Source organism: Ciconia boyciana, chromosome 2 (assembly GCF_034638445.1).
Source record: "Ciconia boyciana chromosome 2, ASM3463844v1, whole genome shotgun sequence".
Classification (NCBI taxonomy): domain Eukaryota; kingdom Metazoa; phylum Chordata; class Aves; order Ciconiiformes; family Ciconiidae; genus Ciconia; species Ciconia boyciana.
The window spans coordinates 83204738-83224129 of NC_132935.1; the positions used below are offsets into that span (position 1 = coordinate 83204738).

General features: G+C 41.5%; 1 protein-coding gene across 1 annotated transcript in view; it reads right to left on the reverse strand.

Moving 5' to 3' along the window:
• Nucleotides 1-19392, reverse strand: part of MYO10 (myosin X) — a 173002-nt gene that overhangs the window by 71079 nt on the left and 82531 nt on the right. Inside the window, exons 4-6 of the mRNA XM_072853128.1 lie at nt 8950-9137; nt 1851-1985; nt 734-858 (exon numbers count right to left, since the gene is read on the reverse strand). Coding sequence (XP_072709229.1) covers nt 734-858; nt 1851-1985; nt 8950-9137 — 448 coding nt within the window. The remainder of the gene's footprint in view (nt 1-733; nt 859-1850; nt 1986-8949; nt 9138-19392) is intronic.

Genomic DNA, 19392 nt, shown 5'->3' on the forward strand with positions numbered 1-19392 from the left:
AGATGAATAAAGTGGCAACAATGATAATATTGCAGCAGTTCTAATACCAGTGTGTTCCCACACCTCCTTCTCCTCCATCCCATCAAAACCGCACTTATCATGTTCTCCATTTTAAACGGCATCTGCTTTCCTTTACTTTTCCCTAAAGCTCGGGAACAGCTTCAAGGATGAAATTTGTCCCACTGCAAAAGCAGCTTATGTTCAAAACACCAGGTAGGATCACCTGGGTATATTCCTCATCCCCACACCTCTGGTGCTCTGGTGGAACTGGCTCATAGTCCAATTTTGCCAAATGCAGGACAAATCCAAGGATTTGACCTACCCATGCTCACACTGCAGAAATTCAGCAGCTCTGCTCTTTCAAGTACTTTTCCAGAAACTAAGAAGCTTATCTTTAGGTATAATAAATTAGGGAAATAGCTGACAACTGAAGTTATCCCCAAGAACGCAGGCTGGTTTAGCTCACTGCGTAAGAACACGCACATGAGCCACGCTAGCAGTAGCAATGCAAAATCCTGGTCCTCCCAGAGTATATACAGCCCATCCCACCACAAATGCATGCAGAATTTGGTGCTGCTGCTTCCCTTTCCCACCTACATCAGCTCAACTTAATTGTGTATGTTTCAGGATGGGGTGAAAGGACAGACAAGGGCGAGCCACTTCTCTCGCAGCCCTCCATGGAGGTACATGGGGGCTGCCCACAAACAGGGGTAAAATCAACAAAGGAGGATACAATCTATAATTCTTCCTCCCTGAATGTTTCCTTTCTGACAAATGTTCAGCTGAATAAACTTCCCAAAGCGACTTGAGTTGTTGTTGTAAACAGTCTTTGCATTGCCAAAAGCTTCCATAATTGGGCTGTGAAAATACAGAAGAACAAGAGCGTTAACGTGTGACCAGCATGCCAACAGTTTCACATGTGACTGGTGAAAGGAATAGCACTCTGAAAAGCTCACTTCTGACACCCTCCTCAGCTAAAGCCTACACCCTCAGTATTATCCTCAATTTATTAATAACGCGCATCTCAATTTTCTATCAAAAGATGCAAGTATTCAAGCAACAGGAAGATTAATCGCACTAAACTACTCTGCAGCTTAATCTGTAACTGCTAAAAAGATGCATGCAATTCTCATTGCAGTACTCAAATTATAGAAATAAGAAATCTCAGCACATGCAAATTGCTAGACAGATGTAGGGAAAATAGTCCTTGTTCTAAGGCAATTAAAAAAAATAATTACATCAAGATACAGCAGGTAAAACCGAGATGAAGCATGATAAACAAAAGTAATAGCATCTCAAATTGTCTTTGTTTTTAAATAGTTTAGAATCATGTGTTATTTCATTTGAACACTGAGAGATTTTGTTTTTTGCTTGCGTAGAGTGTGTCCAATTTATCTGATGCATTTATTCATCTGTCTTATCAGGTCTCCTTATCCTCCCTTTCCTCAGCGTGCTTTTAATACTTGCACACTTTATCCTCACCGTGCTGTATCTTGTTCTACCTTATCTTCAGGCTATACAAACCAAACCAATGGTTTCTCCCTCCCATCACCCATTTCCCTCAGTCTGACTATCTGAATTCATCCCCAAACAAAAATGAAAGCCATCACTAAAGCATCGCCCATTTCAAAACTCTGCATCTTTTTGCTTCTTGAAGATATCCCACTGTGCTCACGAGTCTCTAAAAGCAGCCAGGTAACTTTGTTTAATGGAAAATTTCCCCCTTTCCAATATTCATTTTATTGTTCATCAAACACACCCACATCTTTAATTACATTGCAAGCTCTTGTTTCAATGACTAGGCTTACGTCTTCTGGAAAAAAAACCTGTGTATTGAACGGATCTAGTACCTGCTCTCAAGGATAGCTTGCTCCACACAGGAGGTCTTCTCTCTGCAGGACAGCTCCAGCGAATGTTGGCTCATTGCCGACAAGAACTTGAGAATCAGCTTAGTGCTTTCTGTCTTACCAGCGCCACTTTCGCCACTGAAAGAAGAAGAGGAGGAAAGTGTTGGCACAGTTCCAGCTGCCAGGCAAAAAGCCCTCTGTCTGGCCAGCCCTCCAAACTCTAAATTACTGGCGGTCAGGAAGACTGGGGTGATTAGAAATGATACTCAAATGGCAGCAGAATACCCCTTTAAGCTTGCTCAATATGACATTCAACACAAAATGCAAGCTATCTTTAGACTTCATACCATGGTTCAGGCAGCATTTCAAGGCATTGATTGCATAAGGATGTACACAACACCCATGAGGCAACGAAGAGCTCTCTGAATACAAACAACTACCCAACAATTCTCACCATAATGGAAAAACAAAGTTAGAGTAAAGGCTTTGCAATGGTTGGGGAGAAAGTCCAGGATATGAATCAAGCTGGGAAAGTTTGGGATTATGTTGCAGCAATTTAGGTAAGGAGGGAGCCCTGCTGCGAGAGGAAGAGGTTAGAGACACCAATGCATATTATAACACATAAAGGCTACTTGTATAATTAATACTGATATTCTTAGTGAGCTACATATTCTTTAAACAAACTTTTTATATGCCCATCCAAATAAACCAGGTTCACGAGTTCAAAATATACAATTTTCACCTCTCATCACCATCAGAGATGTAAAACCTCTCATCTTCACCCACAGCAGAACAAAGCTATTTGATAATGCTAAATTGACATTTTAAAAACTAACTGTTAGTAAGAAATCTTGCTTATACAAATAGAAGGCAATATACTCTATTTCTCTTCAAAACCAAAGCTCTAAAAAGGGAAGGTATGCATTTGGCTCAGTTCCTCAATATAATTTCCCTTCAACTATGTAGCATTATAATTAAAAACACACCGTGAGCCATTAAGAAACATAACTGGTGGTCAAAGTTTGTCTAGTTTGCTTACTTTTCATCTGAAGTCATAGCATTATATCCTAAGCTGCAGCCTAATTCCCAGTTTTTCTAATTAAGCTGTGCCTAATTCCAGTTTACTCCCAGTGAAAGGAGGTACATTTTGGTCCTATCCTACCCTTTTCATGTAGCAAGTGGGAGTTTTCTCACTGACTTTGATGGAGCACAACTAGGCGTGTGGAGCAAGCTTAGTTTATTTGACAATCTTTTGTCGTGCCATTGCTGAGCAGTGACTCTGGTGATTCTAGGTTACGGCAAAGTATAATGATGCTTTCTAGTAAAAAGCTAAGAAGAAAGGTACAGCCCAAGAAAGCAGCATGGCATTTTCCTGCAAATGAATGCCAACAATTAAAAAAATAATCAGGGAAGAGGTATTCAGAAAACATAACAAGACACAGAGTTTTGTGGCTGAGATTTAAGTGTTTCCCAAGAAGAATCAGAGACTCTTTAAAATGTTTTGTAAAACTTCATACAAGATATGCTACCTGTTGATACGGTCCAGCAAGTATGATTCATCCATCATACTTATACCATCTCAAACAAATCCTGTAGTATTTTTAATTTAGTTTTACCCTTGACGTCTGGCCTTTTTGATGTTGTTCCCTTTCTCTTTGCAGGCCCTCACCCACTCATGCTCCTTTGCCAACAAAGCAAATATTTAATATTCCCCATATTTAATACTGGCTCCTTGTACACTAAAGGATTAGCAAAACATTTCTACTACTAGTTTTGAAAGGGCTTCACAAACCCTTGCATTATCCTTGTCCAGTGCAAAATATCATCAAGCGATACATACCTCTTCCTGCCTAAATTCTCACCCTCTGAGCAGCGTATAGCTCAACAGCAGGGATATGGGTGCCAAGGGGGACATCAGCTCTTTCACTGACCCCATCCTTCATCTGCCCCCACCCTCTGTCCCATGCTCTTGAGCATCTGTAGTTCTATGGAAGCTGAAAGTTACCCCACTGTAATCAAGAGCAATTCTACAAGTGAGATATTCAAAGCTGATGGAAAAATATTTCTTGTGCCTATCTCTGGTACAGTTGGTATTAGGCACAATTAAATGCTCTTGATTTTTTCTTAGAACAGGAGAGGCTCAGAACTGGGTCAGGCCAAAGATCTACCTGCCCAGTGTCCTATCTCCGACAGTCACCAAATGGAGATACCCAGGGAAGACATGTGATACTTCCCTTCTGTCTTCTTCCAGCTTCCAGTTATTTGCTGTTCAGAGGGTTCCTGATCTAAACCTTGTTTCTATGTGTCTTGTAACCCTCAATGGCTTTATCTTCCATGAGTTTCTAGCCAACACGTGTCTTCTTGTTTCAGATCTGCCTCCTATTAGCTTCATTTGATGTCCCCTAGTTCTCGTATTGCAAGGAGAAACCAACAACCCATCCCAGCACTCCCTCTCTCTGCTGTGCTGTGCATGACTTCATGGATAGCCTCCCCAGTTCGAGTTGTCCATCTCCATTAGCCATTCCCACATATGGAGCCATGCTACACTTCTAATCACTCCTTTTTGTTCTCTGAACCACCTCCAGTTCCACAAAGTCCTCCTGGATATCAAGCAAGGGGGAAAAAGGCTCGTGCAAAATACTCCAGGTATGAGCAAAGGATAGATTTACCCAGTGTTCTCTATTCATTTACTCGTAACCGCTCTATTCTGTTTAGTTTTACAATTACTATGGAGCACCGAATGGATGGATTCCTGGAGCCCTCTACCATGATAGTAAGATCTCACCCCTGCATGGGGTTGCTCAGCTCAGGACCCATAATTTTATGTGCATTAAGTTGGCTCTGCATTTTTCCTTTATAAAATACTTTTAAAAAGACAGTTATTATTAATGAGATGAAAAATCAAGAACAAGCATGCTAAACTTTAAAGTTGTTTATTCAACCCTACAGTACACACACTAATGGTAGGTTAAGTGGGATCAATCTTTCAGACTCCTTAGAAAGCATATGCCTACAAAAAGTTGCCAAGGTCAGTAAAAGGGTGAATTTTTTAGTGCACAGCCAACCTTTCCAGCAACCTTTCCACCCCATGAGTTTAAATGCCCAGCTCATTCCACATCACTACATTCAGTATTTTGAATATATTAAGTGTGACAGCAATCCACAAGGCCCCACTTAGGAGAACTTCAGACTTTCTCCATGTCTTGTTCTATGCAGGGCATCTCACTAAGGGCACAGCAGCCTGGACTCCAGACTGCTGCAGTGGAAAAGAGGGTCACCGAGATAGACTCCTCATTCTGAAGGGTGTAATGTGAGTGAGGTGTTATCAACACTACTCTAAATCACTTCTCAGTTCTGTCTGCTGGCTTTAAAACCCCGAAGACTGATACACACAGACAAAATAGGCTTCTTCAGCAAATACAGTTCTTCGACACACGTGAATTTTGGTGCGTCAGTCTCATAGGAACGTCTTCTATTCACAAGTCTGGGTCTCATTCAAAGACTACTTTGGTTCACATTGATCTTCAAGCTGAACAACAACAACAAAAATGTCAGGCCATCAGATGATAACGGAGAGAACAAACTGGTGTCAGACTGTAATCTCTCCCACTCGCAGCACTGACTTGAATGTAAGTCAGGGTGACTGTTGCTGCTCCTTCAACTGCTCTACACTTCTTTTCGAGTGCTTTAAAGTGGATCAGCTGCTATTGTATCTGAGAGAAGAGTATGTGTTTGCTTGTGCATGGACTAGACCACCTTAAACAGAGCAGCAACAAAAAAGCCACCTAAAGGTATCTTCCTATTCTTACAATAAAGGGGTGGAGGTTTGAACTTGGTCCCAACTTGCAACCATCAGGTAATCATGTGCAAACTCAGTCCCTTCCCTACATCAGGACAGGCTGTTCGGCTTTTCCTTGAGTAAGATGGACTCCCTTCATGCTCCTGCCACAAAACCCAGCTGAAAAATCAGATGTTAATTTTTTTTTTTTTTTTAACATGTCTGTTGTAGCATCAAATTTAACTGTGGTGGGCTTTTTTTTTTTCCTGTTTTAAATGAAACTGGACTCTGTGGTAAGGTTCAGATCAACACAAAACTGAGAATTCGTTGATGCAGACATTTTTGTCTACATGAAAACTCTAGTTCAATAGCCAGTTAAGCAATTTTTAGCCTGGGAGAGTGAAAATACCATTTCACAACTGTGTAAATATTCTAATGCACTGGTTGTGCACAGCTTATTCAATGTGCCATTTTGTTGAATTTTAGGCTGCTAAGTCATTTTTATGCAGCACTATCATGAATTAAAATAAGCCTCTGTAACACAGACCAATAAATAAGCATCTTTGGATGACTCCATTTAATATCATCTCTTCTTTATTTCCCTCCTTTTTACCTCTGGTCTGGGTGGTTATACAGGAAAAATGGTCTCGCATTTATATTACATTTTGAGTCACTAATGATGACAGCTTTTAATTCAGGTTCTTGCCTTAACCCTCTCGTCTTACCCCACCCAGACACAATAGCCCAAGCATTTCAAAACAGTAGAAGCTTTTTCACAGGTTTTTGAACCCAATGCCTTAAGAAAGCAGCTCCAAAACAAAGCTGAGCTAATTCTGGATGCCAGCAGGGGGCACTTCAAGTCCAGAGGATCATAAGAAAGCATTCAGTACCTTGGCTCATGGGGCTGTTACAACTTGCTACTGGTTTTAGATCCCAAAATTAGGAGCAGGTGAAGAGTGCATATGAGAACGTGAAGCCTACACGAACAATTCACTCTTTTTAACTGGATGTAACTGTTTATTGTGTTTTCGCAATGGAATAAAATTTTCCTTTTTATCTTCTCTTACATTAAATACAGGACCAGAATATTTCCCTGAATTCAGACATTAGAGAGGTCTACTTGACCTTTTTTTTCCAAATGCCAGTAGTAACCAAGAAAGCCTGACAGTGACTTGTTGTACCATCTAATTCTAAGCCAGTAAAAGATGCAAAAATGACCAGGATGCTGAAGATGACAAGCACACTGTTATACCTCCACTTCTGATGCCCCAAACTAAGTATATGATCACAGGGACTTTTCTAAACCTCATGAGGGCCACTGAAAACCTCCAGTAATTTAAAAAAATCCTGCTCTGACTCCTTCAGAGATACAACAGATAACAGTGTTTTAGGAAAGTAGATTTGACTTTTTATTTTTGTCTTGAATTGTGTTTTCCTCCAATTTCTGTAGAAACAACATACCCTTATAAGGTTGTATTACGGCACTCTTCTGAAACACTGAACTTATACAAATCATTGTTTTAATCCATGACCACAGTAAACAATTTCAAAAGGGACTGCTAATGCAAAACTTCTCCATATTACAGCTTATCTGTACCAAGGCACATGGTTTACAGAGCAGGGACTGCTGGAGACTCCTTTGGAACATCAGATACTTCTGCTTATGTCCTTTTTAGGACACAACCTGCTTCTCTCTTGGCAGCTTGTGGGGAACTGGAAAAAAGGTAAAATACTTGGGCCAGTTCAGAATGGCATTAACAAAAATAACAACGGCCACCCTCTAGGCACCAAAAATTATTTTGGTCCCCAAAATTCAGGTATGTGGTCTATTCACAAGTTATTACCTGACATTACACCATGAAATCATGACTCCAGGGTAGTTATTTTTGCATGACAAAGATCTCTATGCATTTCATTTTTTCTCAGAGTGACACTTGGACTCAGCTTTATATGTACAGCACTACGCATTAAATAAATGAAAAAAAAAAAAAAAAAGGAAAAATACAGTTGAAAAAAGCTGAAAAACACACGCAGCCCCCTCTGTGCCACTGCCAGGCAGGACCTGCCTAGAGGCAAGGGCAGGCAGGGACTATGACCTGAGAGCTTGCAGAAAGTTGGAACCAGACCTAGCTGTGTTGCATCTGATCCACATTTCTAACAACAGCTTGGGTGCTGAACTACATGAGCCAAATCCTCCTCTTATTTGGGAAGCCTTGCAAACTGGCCTATAATCTTAAATGCCAGTAGAAACTGCCTATTGCAAAAGGTGCTGCTCTCACTCTGCCTCATCCCCTCTCTGCCCCACTGGCTGCCCCATGCCATGGTCCCATGGCTGTCACAAGGGCTCCCGTGGAGGTCAGGAGACAGCCAAAATTGTGGCACTTTGTGTCTGAAGAGCTCTCCACATTTAACTTGTGCTGGTAGGCTGCAGGAAACAAGAGCAAACAGGCTTAATCACAAAACACTACAAAGGTGAGAGAGGAGAGGGAGGGGAAACACAAGCTCTCTCACCCCCCTGAACATCACCTCCCGCCTGGAGCCCAATGGCTGGTGCCACGCTGCCATCGCCACCGAGCTGCTCCTCCTGATCCGGTGGGCCAGGCTGCAGTTTTCCCTGCCTGCTGCAAGCCAACGCAGCTGAGCTGGCAGGCGGGGGAAAGGGAAGAGAGCTGGCTGCATTTTCGACTCTTCTGGAGCAAGAAGGAAGGAGGAGCTGAAAGCAGTGAAAAGCTATTGAAATGCCAACTGCTCGCAACGTACATTGGGCAGCAGCGAGATCCTGAATACCAGCGACACAGCAGATGAAACAGGAAGCTGTTAAATCACCATTAAATTAAAGCACGACAAGATTAAGTAAGGAAGATTAATCAGGCAGTTAAGTGGCTGAAATGAGGAGGGTTTTCTCTTTTGCTGTTGTTATTTACCGTGTATCTCAAGACTGGTGGGTTATTTTTTCTCTTCCTCTAGATACAGAGTTCAGGATCTAGTGGTGACAAACTGCTGAGCTGCACAGGGATGTTTAAACTGGTGGGGAAAGCACTTAGGGTAGAATCAGATGTGCGAGTAGCAAAAAACGCACAAAAATACAACAGATTTTTCACTAAATGAAATTCTAAGGTGCGTAAGAAAAATTAACATTTTGTCAGAGGCCCACAGAATGATACAGAGCAAGTTCAGAATTCTCTCCCAGAACTCTGACGGTTTAAAAGCCTGCTTTCTTTTGGAGTTCTCCTCTCCATGTGGCCCAAATCCGTGTTCCTAAATCACCTCGAAAGGCTCACTGGCAGGGATGATGAAAGCAGCAGCAGGGCAGCAGCCATTTACCTGATGAGGATACACTGGTTGTCATGGCGTTTCCAAAGGCAGCGGTAGCACTCGTTCGCCACAGCGAAGATATGAGGTGCAATCTCTCCCATGTGGTGCTTGCTGTATCGCTCCATGGCGGCGCAGTCGTACAGTCCCGGGATGCTCTTGTAAGGGTTCACAGAGGCAACTATCGAACCAATGTAGGTCTGCAAGCACACAGCCCCCCCAGAGTTGTTATTACACACAGGGTGGAACAGATTAACACTCTTCCCAAATGAAAGACAACAAATACACGTTTGCAAAAGCCTGGCAATCCTTTGGATAAAGGTGGCTAGTATTTTTCCCTGCTTTCTTCCTTTCAACAAAAGCAACAGAAGGGCAAAAGTTTCTTCCACTTCCGTCATGTTTTCATGCTTACCCCACCTACAGCACAGAGCTTCTCAGCTGTACGAATCCCAATGCTTACAGCTGCACAGTAATGCCTACAAGCGCTGCTCTGCAGCTGCTCCTCACGCATTCTTAGGGACTCACTGAACTTACTAAAAACCTGACTGTCCCCCAAGTATTGGTCCAAAACTCCGTATTTCCATGCAGAGTATCCAAGTCCTTCTCTGCTACCCATTTTTAAAACAGAAGTATCAGACATTATAGCAGACACTAGTACCATTACATGGAAGCAGGCCCTAAGAAAAGCACATGAACTGGCAGATGCTCCCAAAACATTGGGTTTCTGCAACTTAATTTATTACTAGTTTGATGCACAATGGCAGCTGACAAGGCATTCATTTCTATCTCACTGCAATTAGAGAGCGCGTTAAAACCACCCAGGTAGCAGCTTATGCCCATTCCCATTGCCTTAACTCATTAAGCTGTGGTAATGTGATCGTTTGCAACAGTCTATTGGCAATGCTGTTCATTTTCTCAGTCACCCTCTATCCACTTCAATATATTTTTCAAATAAAATAAAATTAAGTGAGGTAGGAGATAAGATTAAGCATGTTATCTCCAGAATTTCCAGTACATTTCTGGGGCATGTGAAATTAATTGATATATCGTATGGTGTGTGTGGTGTTACCACTGTGATACTAATTTCATTTTGTTAAGCACCCTTTCTGCGGTTACAGGCAGGAAGCTGACACCTGGCTTCAACAGCCCTGCTGCGGACTTGCAAAGAGCCAGGCTGCGAAGCCTCCAGCCCTGCAGCACGGTCTCCATGTACAGACAGATGCTTCACCAGCAGTCAACCCTCTCATCGCCGATAGGAACCAGCTGTGAAGTTGACAGCAGGGCTGAGGCTCTCTTCACCTCCGCAGCACCCTATCCAGAAAGGGCTGGATAAGGTGAACAGCATCTTGCACGCCACAGAAACGCTGCCCCACGTGCTCCTCCTGCAGCCACCCTCTTCTCCGGCAAGCCACCATGGGGCACTCACTGAGACCCAGGGACCATCAGCTCCCCCACGTTTTCCTTCCCTCTCTGTCAGTCTCTGCCACAGCATTTACACTCCACATCTACCTGCCTCCCTTTTCTTCTCCTTAATTAAGTTGTAATTATCTCCGTGTATCAGCTCTCCTTTCTCACTGTTACCCTGCTGTTACATTCCCTGTTATCCACCTGTTCGTCCTCCATCAGGCTCAACACAAGTAGCAGCTTTGAGCTTTTTGCTAAGGCAGACAACAGCAGTGTCCTTGAAATTATGACAATTTTATTAGCTGCAAGGGGAATATTCCTCCTCACTGTAACTCAAGTACCTTTTACAGAGCCGTAAACTTTCAATCCGTGGGTTTTATAGAAACCCCCATGCTGTGCAATAGCTCAGAAGGTTTCATCTAGAGGAAAGATACCATTTCAACACAAGATTGTATCACAGGGCAATTACAGCACTGGGACAACAGCTTAATTTCCTGGGATCATTGCTTGTTGGGTTCTTAAATAACTAGTGAGGAAGTCTCTGAGAACAAACTTCCTCTGTTTTATATATATTTCAGCACACACTGCATGGGCAAACTTTAAGAGGGTTTTTTTTTTTTTTTAATTACAAGTGCAAGCATGACCAATAAAACAGACTGCTACAGATCTTCCTCTTTACCTTATTAAAGTCTGACTACAGTCTTACTAAAATGTAAGAACAGTAACTTGAGGCACGCCATCACAAGAGATGCCATGGCAAAGAAGCAAATAAAAAAATCCCCACAAAACACGACACCATCTAACTTTGTAACAGTAAGCATGCACTTTATAGCTTCTGCGTGATCAGGTACCTGGCAGAACAACATCACCATGATCCCTGATCTTCCTGTGATAAAGCACTGGCAAAACCGCACCACTACCAGCCACAGTACGACTTTTCTTGCTTCTCCTATTCCAAACTAAATATCGTAAGAGGCAACAGCAGCCCACTCCTGCACAGACTCGCTTAACATGAGGCAGTCTTTCACGTGGCTTAAGCATAACTTTTTAAAAATGATAGGAACGCTTCCAGAATATTAGTCATTACTGTGAATAAGAAAAGCTTTTTATTAAATAAAGTCAGCTGGCTTCATTGCCTCACAATTCATGTAAGGTATCACAGAGAAAAAAGTAGTGTATTATGGCATTAACAGAAACCTGGTAAATAGCAGAAATGATACTAGCGAAAACAATTCCTAAATCACCTCACTGCGTAATGCTGAGGACATGTCATTATTTTAAAAATTCCTTCTCTCTCTTTTTCTTTCAGCAAACCGTGAAGAACCACAACCTCTACTGAAATAGCTCCAATTTTGTGGTTCTAGTCTTCTGGTGCCTCGAGTACATACTACCTCTTTGCAAAACAAGTTAAGTGCATGCACAAATTGCCACCAAATTATAATGATACAAGACAGAACAAACTCAGTCCTTCAAAAAACAAACCTCCTCATCCCAAGGCAAGATCACACAAAAGCTATATTCTTCACAGAATGGATCAGATTTATCACCTACCAAGTGTCACAATTCAACTCAGGAGCAGCCACAACTAGGTATCTGTATGGACTAGGAGTTAGCTGGTCCAAGTGAAAGTTCCACCTTAACCCAAGGTAGTTCAGCAAGGTATTGATGAGCTGAAGCCTCACTGTTATTAAAAACTATTCCCATTATTTAAAAAGTTCCCATTAAAAGACAAATCTTCCCAAAGTCTTTGTAAATTTCCCCTGGGATACTCAACAGCAGCAAGATTGGCTGCAAGAATAATTTCCTACATCACTTCCAGGCTTACTACTTTTCCCATCCAGTAACTATCACACGCTCTTAGTAGTAGCAATATTTTATAAACAGTGGATCCTACTCCTGCTAGCCTCTACCCTGGCACCTTTAAAAGCCATGAAGTCAGGGACTGGAGGCGCAGCATGACCTGCACCCACATGCAGAAGAGCACCACTTCCCCACCACCCTGTTGGCAGGGCTCTGCTTTCCCTCCCCTTGGGGACTCTGAGCAGCTGCCCAATGCAACCCCTCTCTTGGAGGGCAGACTTTCCGGTTTTGCAAGTGCGAACACCTTAGCAGCAAGTTAAACCGGTGTAAAAGATACACAAAAAAATGCAGGGCTGTTCAGTGGATGGGTACTGTTTCCTGAATGCTGTTTCTGCACCAGGCATCATCATATGGCAAATTAAAGCAGTTAACAGTCAGAAGCAGGATCTCTAAATTACTTTATTATGCTAACATCACAAGGCAGCCGTTTGGATGAAATTTCAGAAAAGGTATTTTCACATAAGAATGTCACTTCCACTTTGCTCAAAAGAAAGTGAATTAAATTTTCTCTTTGTTCTTTGCAATTTCTAATCTGATTCTCACAGTCAATAATTACTTACTTTAATGAAAGCACTCCAAAGCAGTTATGAATAGGAGAAATGCTCATACATCTGCCAGAGCACTAGCAAGCAGACAGGATTTCTGAAGACTTCCAGTTGAAATAGTTTGAGGGCTATTTCAGAGAAATACTGTGTAGAGCTCCTGTCACAAGCCTGACGACTTAAATCTGTGGCAATGAACAGTTTACTTTTCTCTGTTATATGACCAACTCAACACTTCAGACAGAACCACACACAAACTCTTGAATTACTTTGTTACAGCCTAAACCAGCAACAACTTGCTATCGGATCACCACTAATGTATTTATTTAAACCCAAGAATAAATTAAAGTTGAGTTATTCAGCCTGAATCGCAATGCAGTGCTTTGATTACCATATGAAAAGGTTGGGCTCCTTTTCCACTTTCTAGTTTTTACTGAAATTTTACATTGATAATGCATCTCCCAAAACACTTTCAGGCACAAACCACAGACACTCCTGCTCCCCCTTTTAGCACAAAAAGAGGAAATAAGATTGTTTGCTGATCCTCTGAGAGCACTTTCGAAATTAGAAGTTCAAGCCCTGCCTTCTCAGCTAGACATTCAGTAAGGCAATGGGATCGCAAGAGTCAAAATGAAAGAAGTACTTGAGAAAGGAAGAGATTTTTCATCAGTTCTCCGAATGCTTTTTTTGTTTTGCTTGTTGCCTTCTGATAGCTATCAGCTTTGAACCTGTGTCTTGAAATCAATCACCCCAGACTTCTTCAAACACTCAAAAACAATTAGTTCTTTAACAAGGTTCAAGAGCTCACAAAGATTTCTGGCACCCACTGAAATACTCTAGAAAAACTTGCAATGGTCAGAGTAGTCCTGTCTAACATGAGAGGTTTTTTTGGGTTTTTTTTGAGGAAGACACAATGAGTTTATTTTAGTTTGATGCCAAACAAATGTAAACGATGTAAAAAGTTTTATTGGTTAAAATACACTTTTTAAAGTTAGCTTAAAATTACAAGAAGCAAGTTTGCAATAGATAAACTAAATGCAGTTTGAAATGTCTTTCTTTCCCATGTAGAAAAGGCTTTCGGACTAAAAGAGGAAGAAGTAGAGCAAGAAATTTCCCCTTCAAAATTTTTTTCAGGCTCTCTACACAGAAAAAACAATGAAAAAGGAAACTGCCCTAATGCAAGATCACTTAATTAATCCTATAAACCAAACATACTAAATATATCAGGACCACCTTGCTCTCCATCTTTTCCCCTTCTCAGATGCTTTTTTGGGTATGTCCTTTCAGGTTTGCACCATATCCAGCAACCATCCACCTTCCACTTCTTCCCTTTTATGCCAAGACTTCTGCATCTCCACAATAACTCTTTTATTTCTGAGGATCCTTTATGATTTCTGTGTTTTACCCAAGCTTGCTCTTTCCATGTAAGGTCATCAATTTATCCCACACCGTTTTTCTCATTACCTCCTTTCACCCTCTACATCAAGGTACCCCTCTGCACTTCCCAGTCTTCTAGCATCTGAGACATCCCATTTCTCCTCCTTTCGTAAAGAAATAAATAAATAGGGGACAAAAGGGGGGGGGGGGGGGTCGCGCGCGGAAAGGACTTCTTTCAGGCTTTGCATATCTCATGCTACAGGGAGGGTGGGAGAGAAGGCGGGAGCAGGCTGGAGGACTCTGTTAAAGGGCATTATGTGCTGCTCCTGAACTAAGTATTTGATCAACAATCACAACAGAAACTAAAACTGCTTGCACTATTAAAACAGGCAGAAGGAGACTGTCAGGATGCAAAATCTGGGAACAGAAGAGTTTGCCCCACACTGCAGATACAGCCTCCATCGTTCCCAGTTCTCTCAGGTAAAGGGATTGACGGTAATCATGACTGAGTTTATTTTGAGGCAAAGATAACTAGGTCAACCACCACATACACGTCAGCATAAAAAGGAGGAAGATGGCTGGGCCATATTTTGGCATGTTTTTTAAGGGAGGCAGCAGAAGGGGCAAGGGTATGCCATAACAGGATGATAATTAATGCCCTTGTTCTTGGTAGGACCTTGATTTACCCTCTCTGTGGTAAGTATACCCCATCTTTCAGCTAGTCCCATGTTAATTTCAGTGGGACAGAATCCAGTTGTCTCTCTAAATTATAAACTAAAATGTCTGAAGCCAAGCTCCTTTCTTAAAAACCATAATCAAAGTGAAGCACTAAACTAAGAGTTTAGATGTTTTCAACCAATAAAGCCATTTCTAAGATGGAAATGTCATACTCTATAATCATCCTTACATGCTTGGGCTCCTGCAGCCCTCATCATGTTTGGTGACTCATGGTGGGTTTCCAACCACCCAAATTTACATCAGCTTTGCTTTTCTTTATCTCTGTGTTCCTTGTCAATGCGCACAACATTATGACCCCTGAATTGTCCTTTTTTCTTCTCAAGGTCAGTTGTAGAATTGATTGCAAAATGAGCTGTTTGTAAACACACAGGCCACACTACAAATGCAAGAGTTAGCATCCACAGGAGAGGACCTTTAGAAGGGAACCAGAACACGACAGAGAATGGCACTAAGAAGATGAAGTGCCAACAGGCAGCTACCTATATCCAAGACCCACCTGCTAAATGTTCTCCTTGACACTGTTTTTGAAAAGTGTCTTCTCAGGCATGTTCACATTGCTTCACTGCACTTTCCCATGTGTTTCAGTCCATGATGTAAGCTGCAGCAGTCTCTTCTACCAACTGCCTCCCTGGTGGCTTTTCCCTTCCTGTGCTGAGCACAGATCAGATCCAAGGCATGACAGACTAAGGCATTTTCAAAGCCAGGCTTTATGCTTGTTTTCACTGGCACAGTTCACAAGAAGATTTTCGGAATAATTTTGGGTTTTTTTAAATACGTGATTTCAGATGATCAGAGGCAACTGTTGGGAAACAGCATACCCTATTAGATGCATCCTCATCTGTTATGTTGATCCTTCAACCCAACTAATGTGACCTTAAGCTTCCCTTGGTACAAGAATATTAAGCAACACTGTCCTGTTCCCAAGCCCCTCCAAGGGCAAAGGCTATGCTGCCTCTTCATGAAAAAATGGTACTTTGCAACCCAGCTACCTTAACTTCTAAACTAAGCGAATCCTTCCACTCCCTGAAGCTTCAACCTTGCACATTCACAGTGTCCCTCTTCTAGGCAGCTAACTTGAAGCTGCCTAGAACTGTCTATTTCTTAAGGGTTAAAAACTGTGTTTTGGTCACCTTAGCTGCCAACATAAATACCCAAAACAGTGCACAGAGGTAGTCACATCTCTCAGCTTAACTCCACAGAAGGCTCAGAGGTGGTGGAGAACCTGCACAAAACTAAGAACTCTCCACAGGGTAAGAAATACACTCATAGCTTAATCTCATCTTATCTTTCCATTAATTTTCTCCTACTGAACAGACTGTTCCATGTGGATAGAGATACTCAAGGAAACTCTGCAAGTGTTACCCAGAATCTGCATTAAAAAAGCCAGTTAGGAAATATGAAACCAATATAAAGAAAAGCTGATAAAAGAGCATTGTTACAGCCAACAGTAAAACCCAAAACAACAGACAATAATACTGATGTCAGACATCTTTCCTTATTTAAGACCTTTGCAGGTTTCTGACAGTTTTTCTCCTGTATAAAAAGGACCGAGTCTCCTTGTTTTTATTGCATTTTTTGCTGACTAATACAATAGAATCTCTACCATGTAGCAGTCCTATCTTCTGGATGTCAAGATAATGATCTTTTGTGCATAGACTGTTTATATAAACAGTTATGGAAGAGTATCTCTCTTCACCATTGCCATGTGGAGAGGGAAGGTGACCTCCTGAACAAAAAACCATGATCGATCAGAACGAGACATTGATTTTTGTCATTTTCATGGGCTGCGATACAACATGTGAATGTACGTTTGCACAGCAGACTGTAGCAATCTGTGCGCACAAGTGCACAGCTTAATGCTAACCAGACGATCCCTAGCTCAAATCAGAAAATGCCCCACAAAGAGCGGAGACCCCATGGCTTGTCACTTCATTTCAAATGGCCTATGGCCACGCACTAGTTCTTCTTCCTGCTTTGTTATTGCACAATGCTCAAATGAGTCTTTCAAAGCTGTCTGAAGGCCTAATTCACCCTCCAAGCAAGGAAAAGACAAAAATGGTCTTCTTCCTTCCTGTAGATTCATCTTGGGAAGATGAAGGGGCTTTTCAGAGAAAACACATGCAAATGAAAACAAAAATGCTGATAGACGATATACCAAAAAGCAGTATCTCTAGAACACTGGAGAAATACTTTTAATATAAAAATTATATTAATATAAAAAAGCGTTGGAGATTTGTTTCATTCTGCCTGCGAGTATGTTACGTACTGATATCCAGATTTTCATAACTTCCATGGTCCTTTAATGTTTTAAGACCTCTTCTACAGAAACGGGTTTTTTAGGAGGAGAGCAGGAAGAGCAGGAATTACGCTTTAACATGCATGAAAACAGAAATCAAAAGCCAGAATAACTGAAATCTAAGTCTATGCCAGGTAGTTTGTTGGATGGCACCGAACTGCTGCCAAATAGCCATGGGTCTAGAAATCAGCACTAAGATGGCAAAGGGTATTAGCAGTCAAAAATCTTCTAAATGTAACTCTTGGACTCCATTTGCTTTTAAAAGGAAAGACTGACAGACATCAAAAGGAAATAGCTGAAACTGCTTGCGAGAAATGGACTACATCTTTTCAAATAAAAGTAACAGCCCGGCTATGAATCAATAGTCCATTTACATAGGTAGACAATAGCTATAAAAGTAATTTAATTCATTCTCAACTTAAATGGGCTGTCTGTGGCCTTTCTAGTATTAAACTGGTGGAATATGTGAAAAAGGCAGTTGGACAGTGTAGCACAAGCAGTAAATTTTGTGCAGCTTGCTTTACAGTCAAAGCCTAACGCATGTAAAGAAAACATGTGCTGGTGACAGACAAGCGGCTTAAGTTTCAGAGTCCAAATTCCTGCCCTCCTTTCAATGCCTTTGCAGGACTGGGAGCAACAGACCTTACAGAAAGGAGCCAAAGCTTACCTGCAAACAAGGCAAAGGTGCACGCCGAAGCATTGAGCACCATTTGCAAAAGCTCTGACTGAATGGCACCAAGCTGCTGTCACCGCTTATGCAAACAACTAAAAAATTTTCCTTTTGATTCTGCACATTCGTCTACTTTCTGTTCTCAGTTCACAGAGTTAGCAGTGACATTCAATAAAGGTGTGGAGAAAACAACACAAAACAACAAACCTTCAAATCTGAGAAGACATTAGCAATGTATACCATCACCAATGACAAAACTTGCACAAGATGATAGATTTCTACTTCGCAGTTTTCGATATGAAGTTATCATTAAGTAGGGCTTAGGTAGCATTCAAAACTCATGGAAGTCAACAGGAATTGACCCTGTTGATCCTGCATTTATTATTTTTTCTCCTACCAAACAACCAAATGAGAAGAAAAATACTGATACAGAGCAGACAGAAAGAGCAAATTTTCTTATGTTTTAATAAAACTTTGACCTCCTCCGCCTCCCCATCTGTCTCACTGAAACAGACCACTGATGATAGAGGGTAAGACCCCTCCTGCAGCATATACACACAGCAGGTTACCAACAAGTACTGGGCTGCAAACTGTAATATAAATTTATGTGTTTGTGTAGCCATTGCATACATGTAGCCATTGCATACATTGCAAGGTGTTTGTGTAGCCACTGCATGCATGATGGTGTATTCAATTACACAGACCTTTCTGAGCAGCTCCCTTTTTAATGATATCATGTTGATCACACCACCTCAGGCCAAAATATTTGCTAAGATATGAAAATATGCACTTTTAAAATCCCCAGTATTTTCAGTTGTGAGGACAAAGTTCAGGCAAACATTCTTTATTGTTGTTGTTATTGTTATTAGCAGTCCCACAAGTTCTGCAGTATGGAGGAATTCAGAACCAAAGTTGGTTAACCAACCGATGGCGTTTGTTTACTTCTCACATGATTACAGCTATGTTCTTCCTCTAACATGTACTAAAAAAAGACAAACAAATAAAAAATAATTATAATTGGCCTTTGGCAGATAATTGTTGATCTATATAACTGACCATCCTTTAGAAATAGCAATCACCAGAAATAAATTCCACTAGATTTCCAATTAAAAGCCTGCTGTGTTTATATAGATCTTTGTCTGCTGCTCTCTAGTAACAGATGTGAAATGGAAGCTGTAATTAATGCTTGGAGACAGGAGCTCACTTTGAACTACATTTTGAAAACATTATCTGATGTGTGTAAGCACAACATGCTAATTAGGGAGGTAAGTAGCTATGTATAGACATTGTCATGCATTCTTAGCAACGGCGTTCTCTGCACTCTGCACATCCACTGAAGGAGCTGGTGGAGACAATTTTCCCCATCTCCCCAGTAGCAGAGGAAGGCATGAAAAACACTGTAATTCATCAGCACACTTTTGAAATTTCTTCACTGCAAAAGCAGAGCAATTAAATAAACAGCAGTTTCCTCAGTGACCATAGAGCAGATCCTGCAAACCGGTTACTTGGGAATGCTCTAGAGCACTGGATGCCTGTGGAGAGGAACTGTGCAACCACAGCTGGGTTGC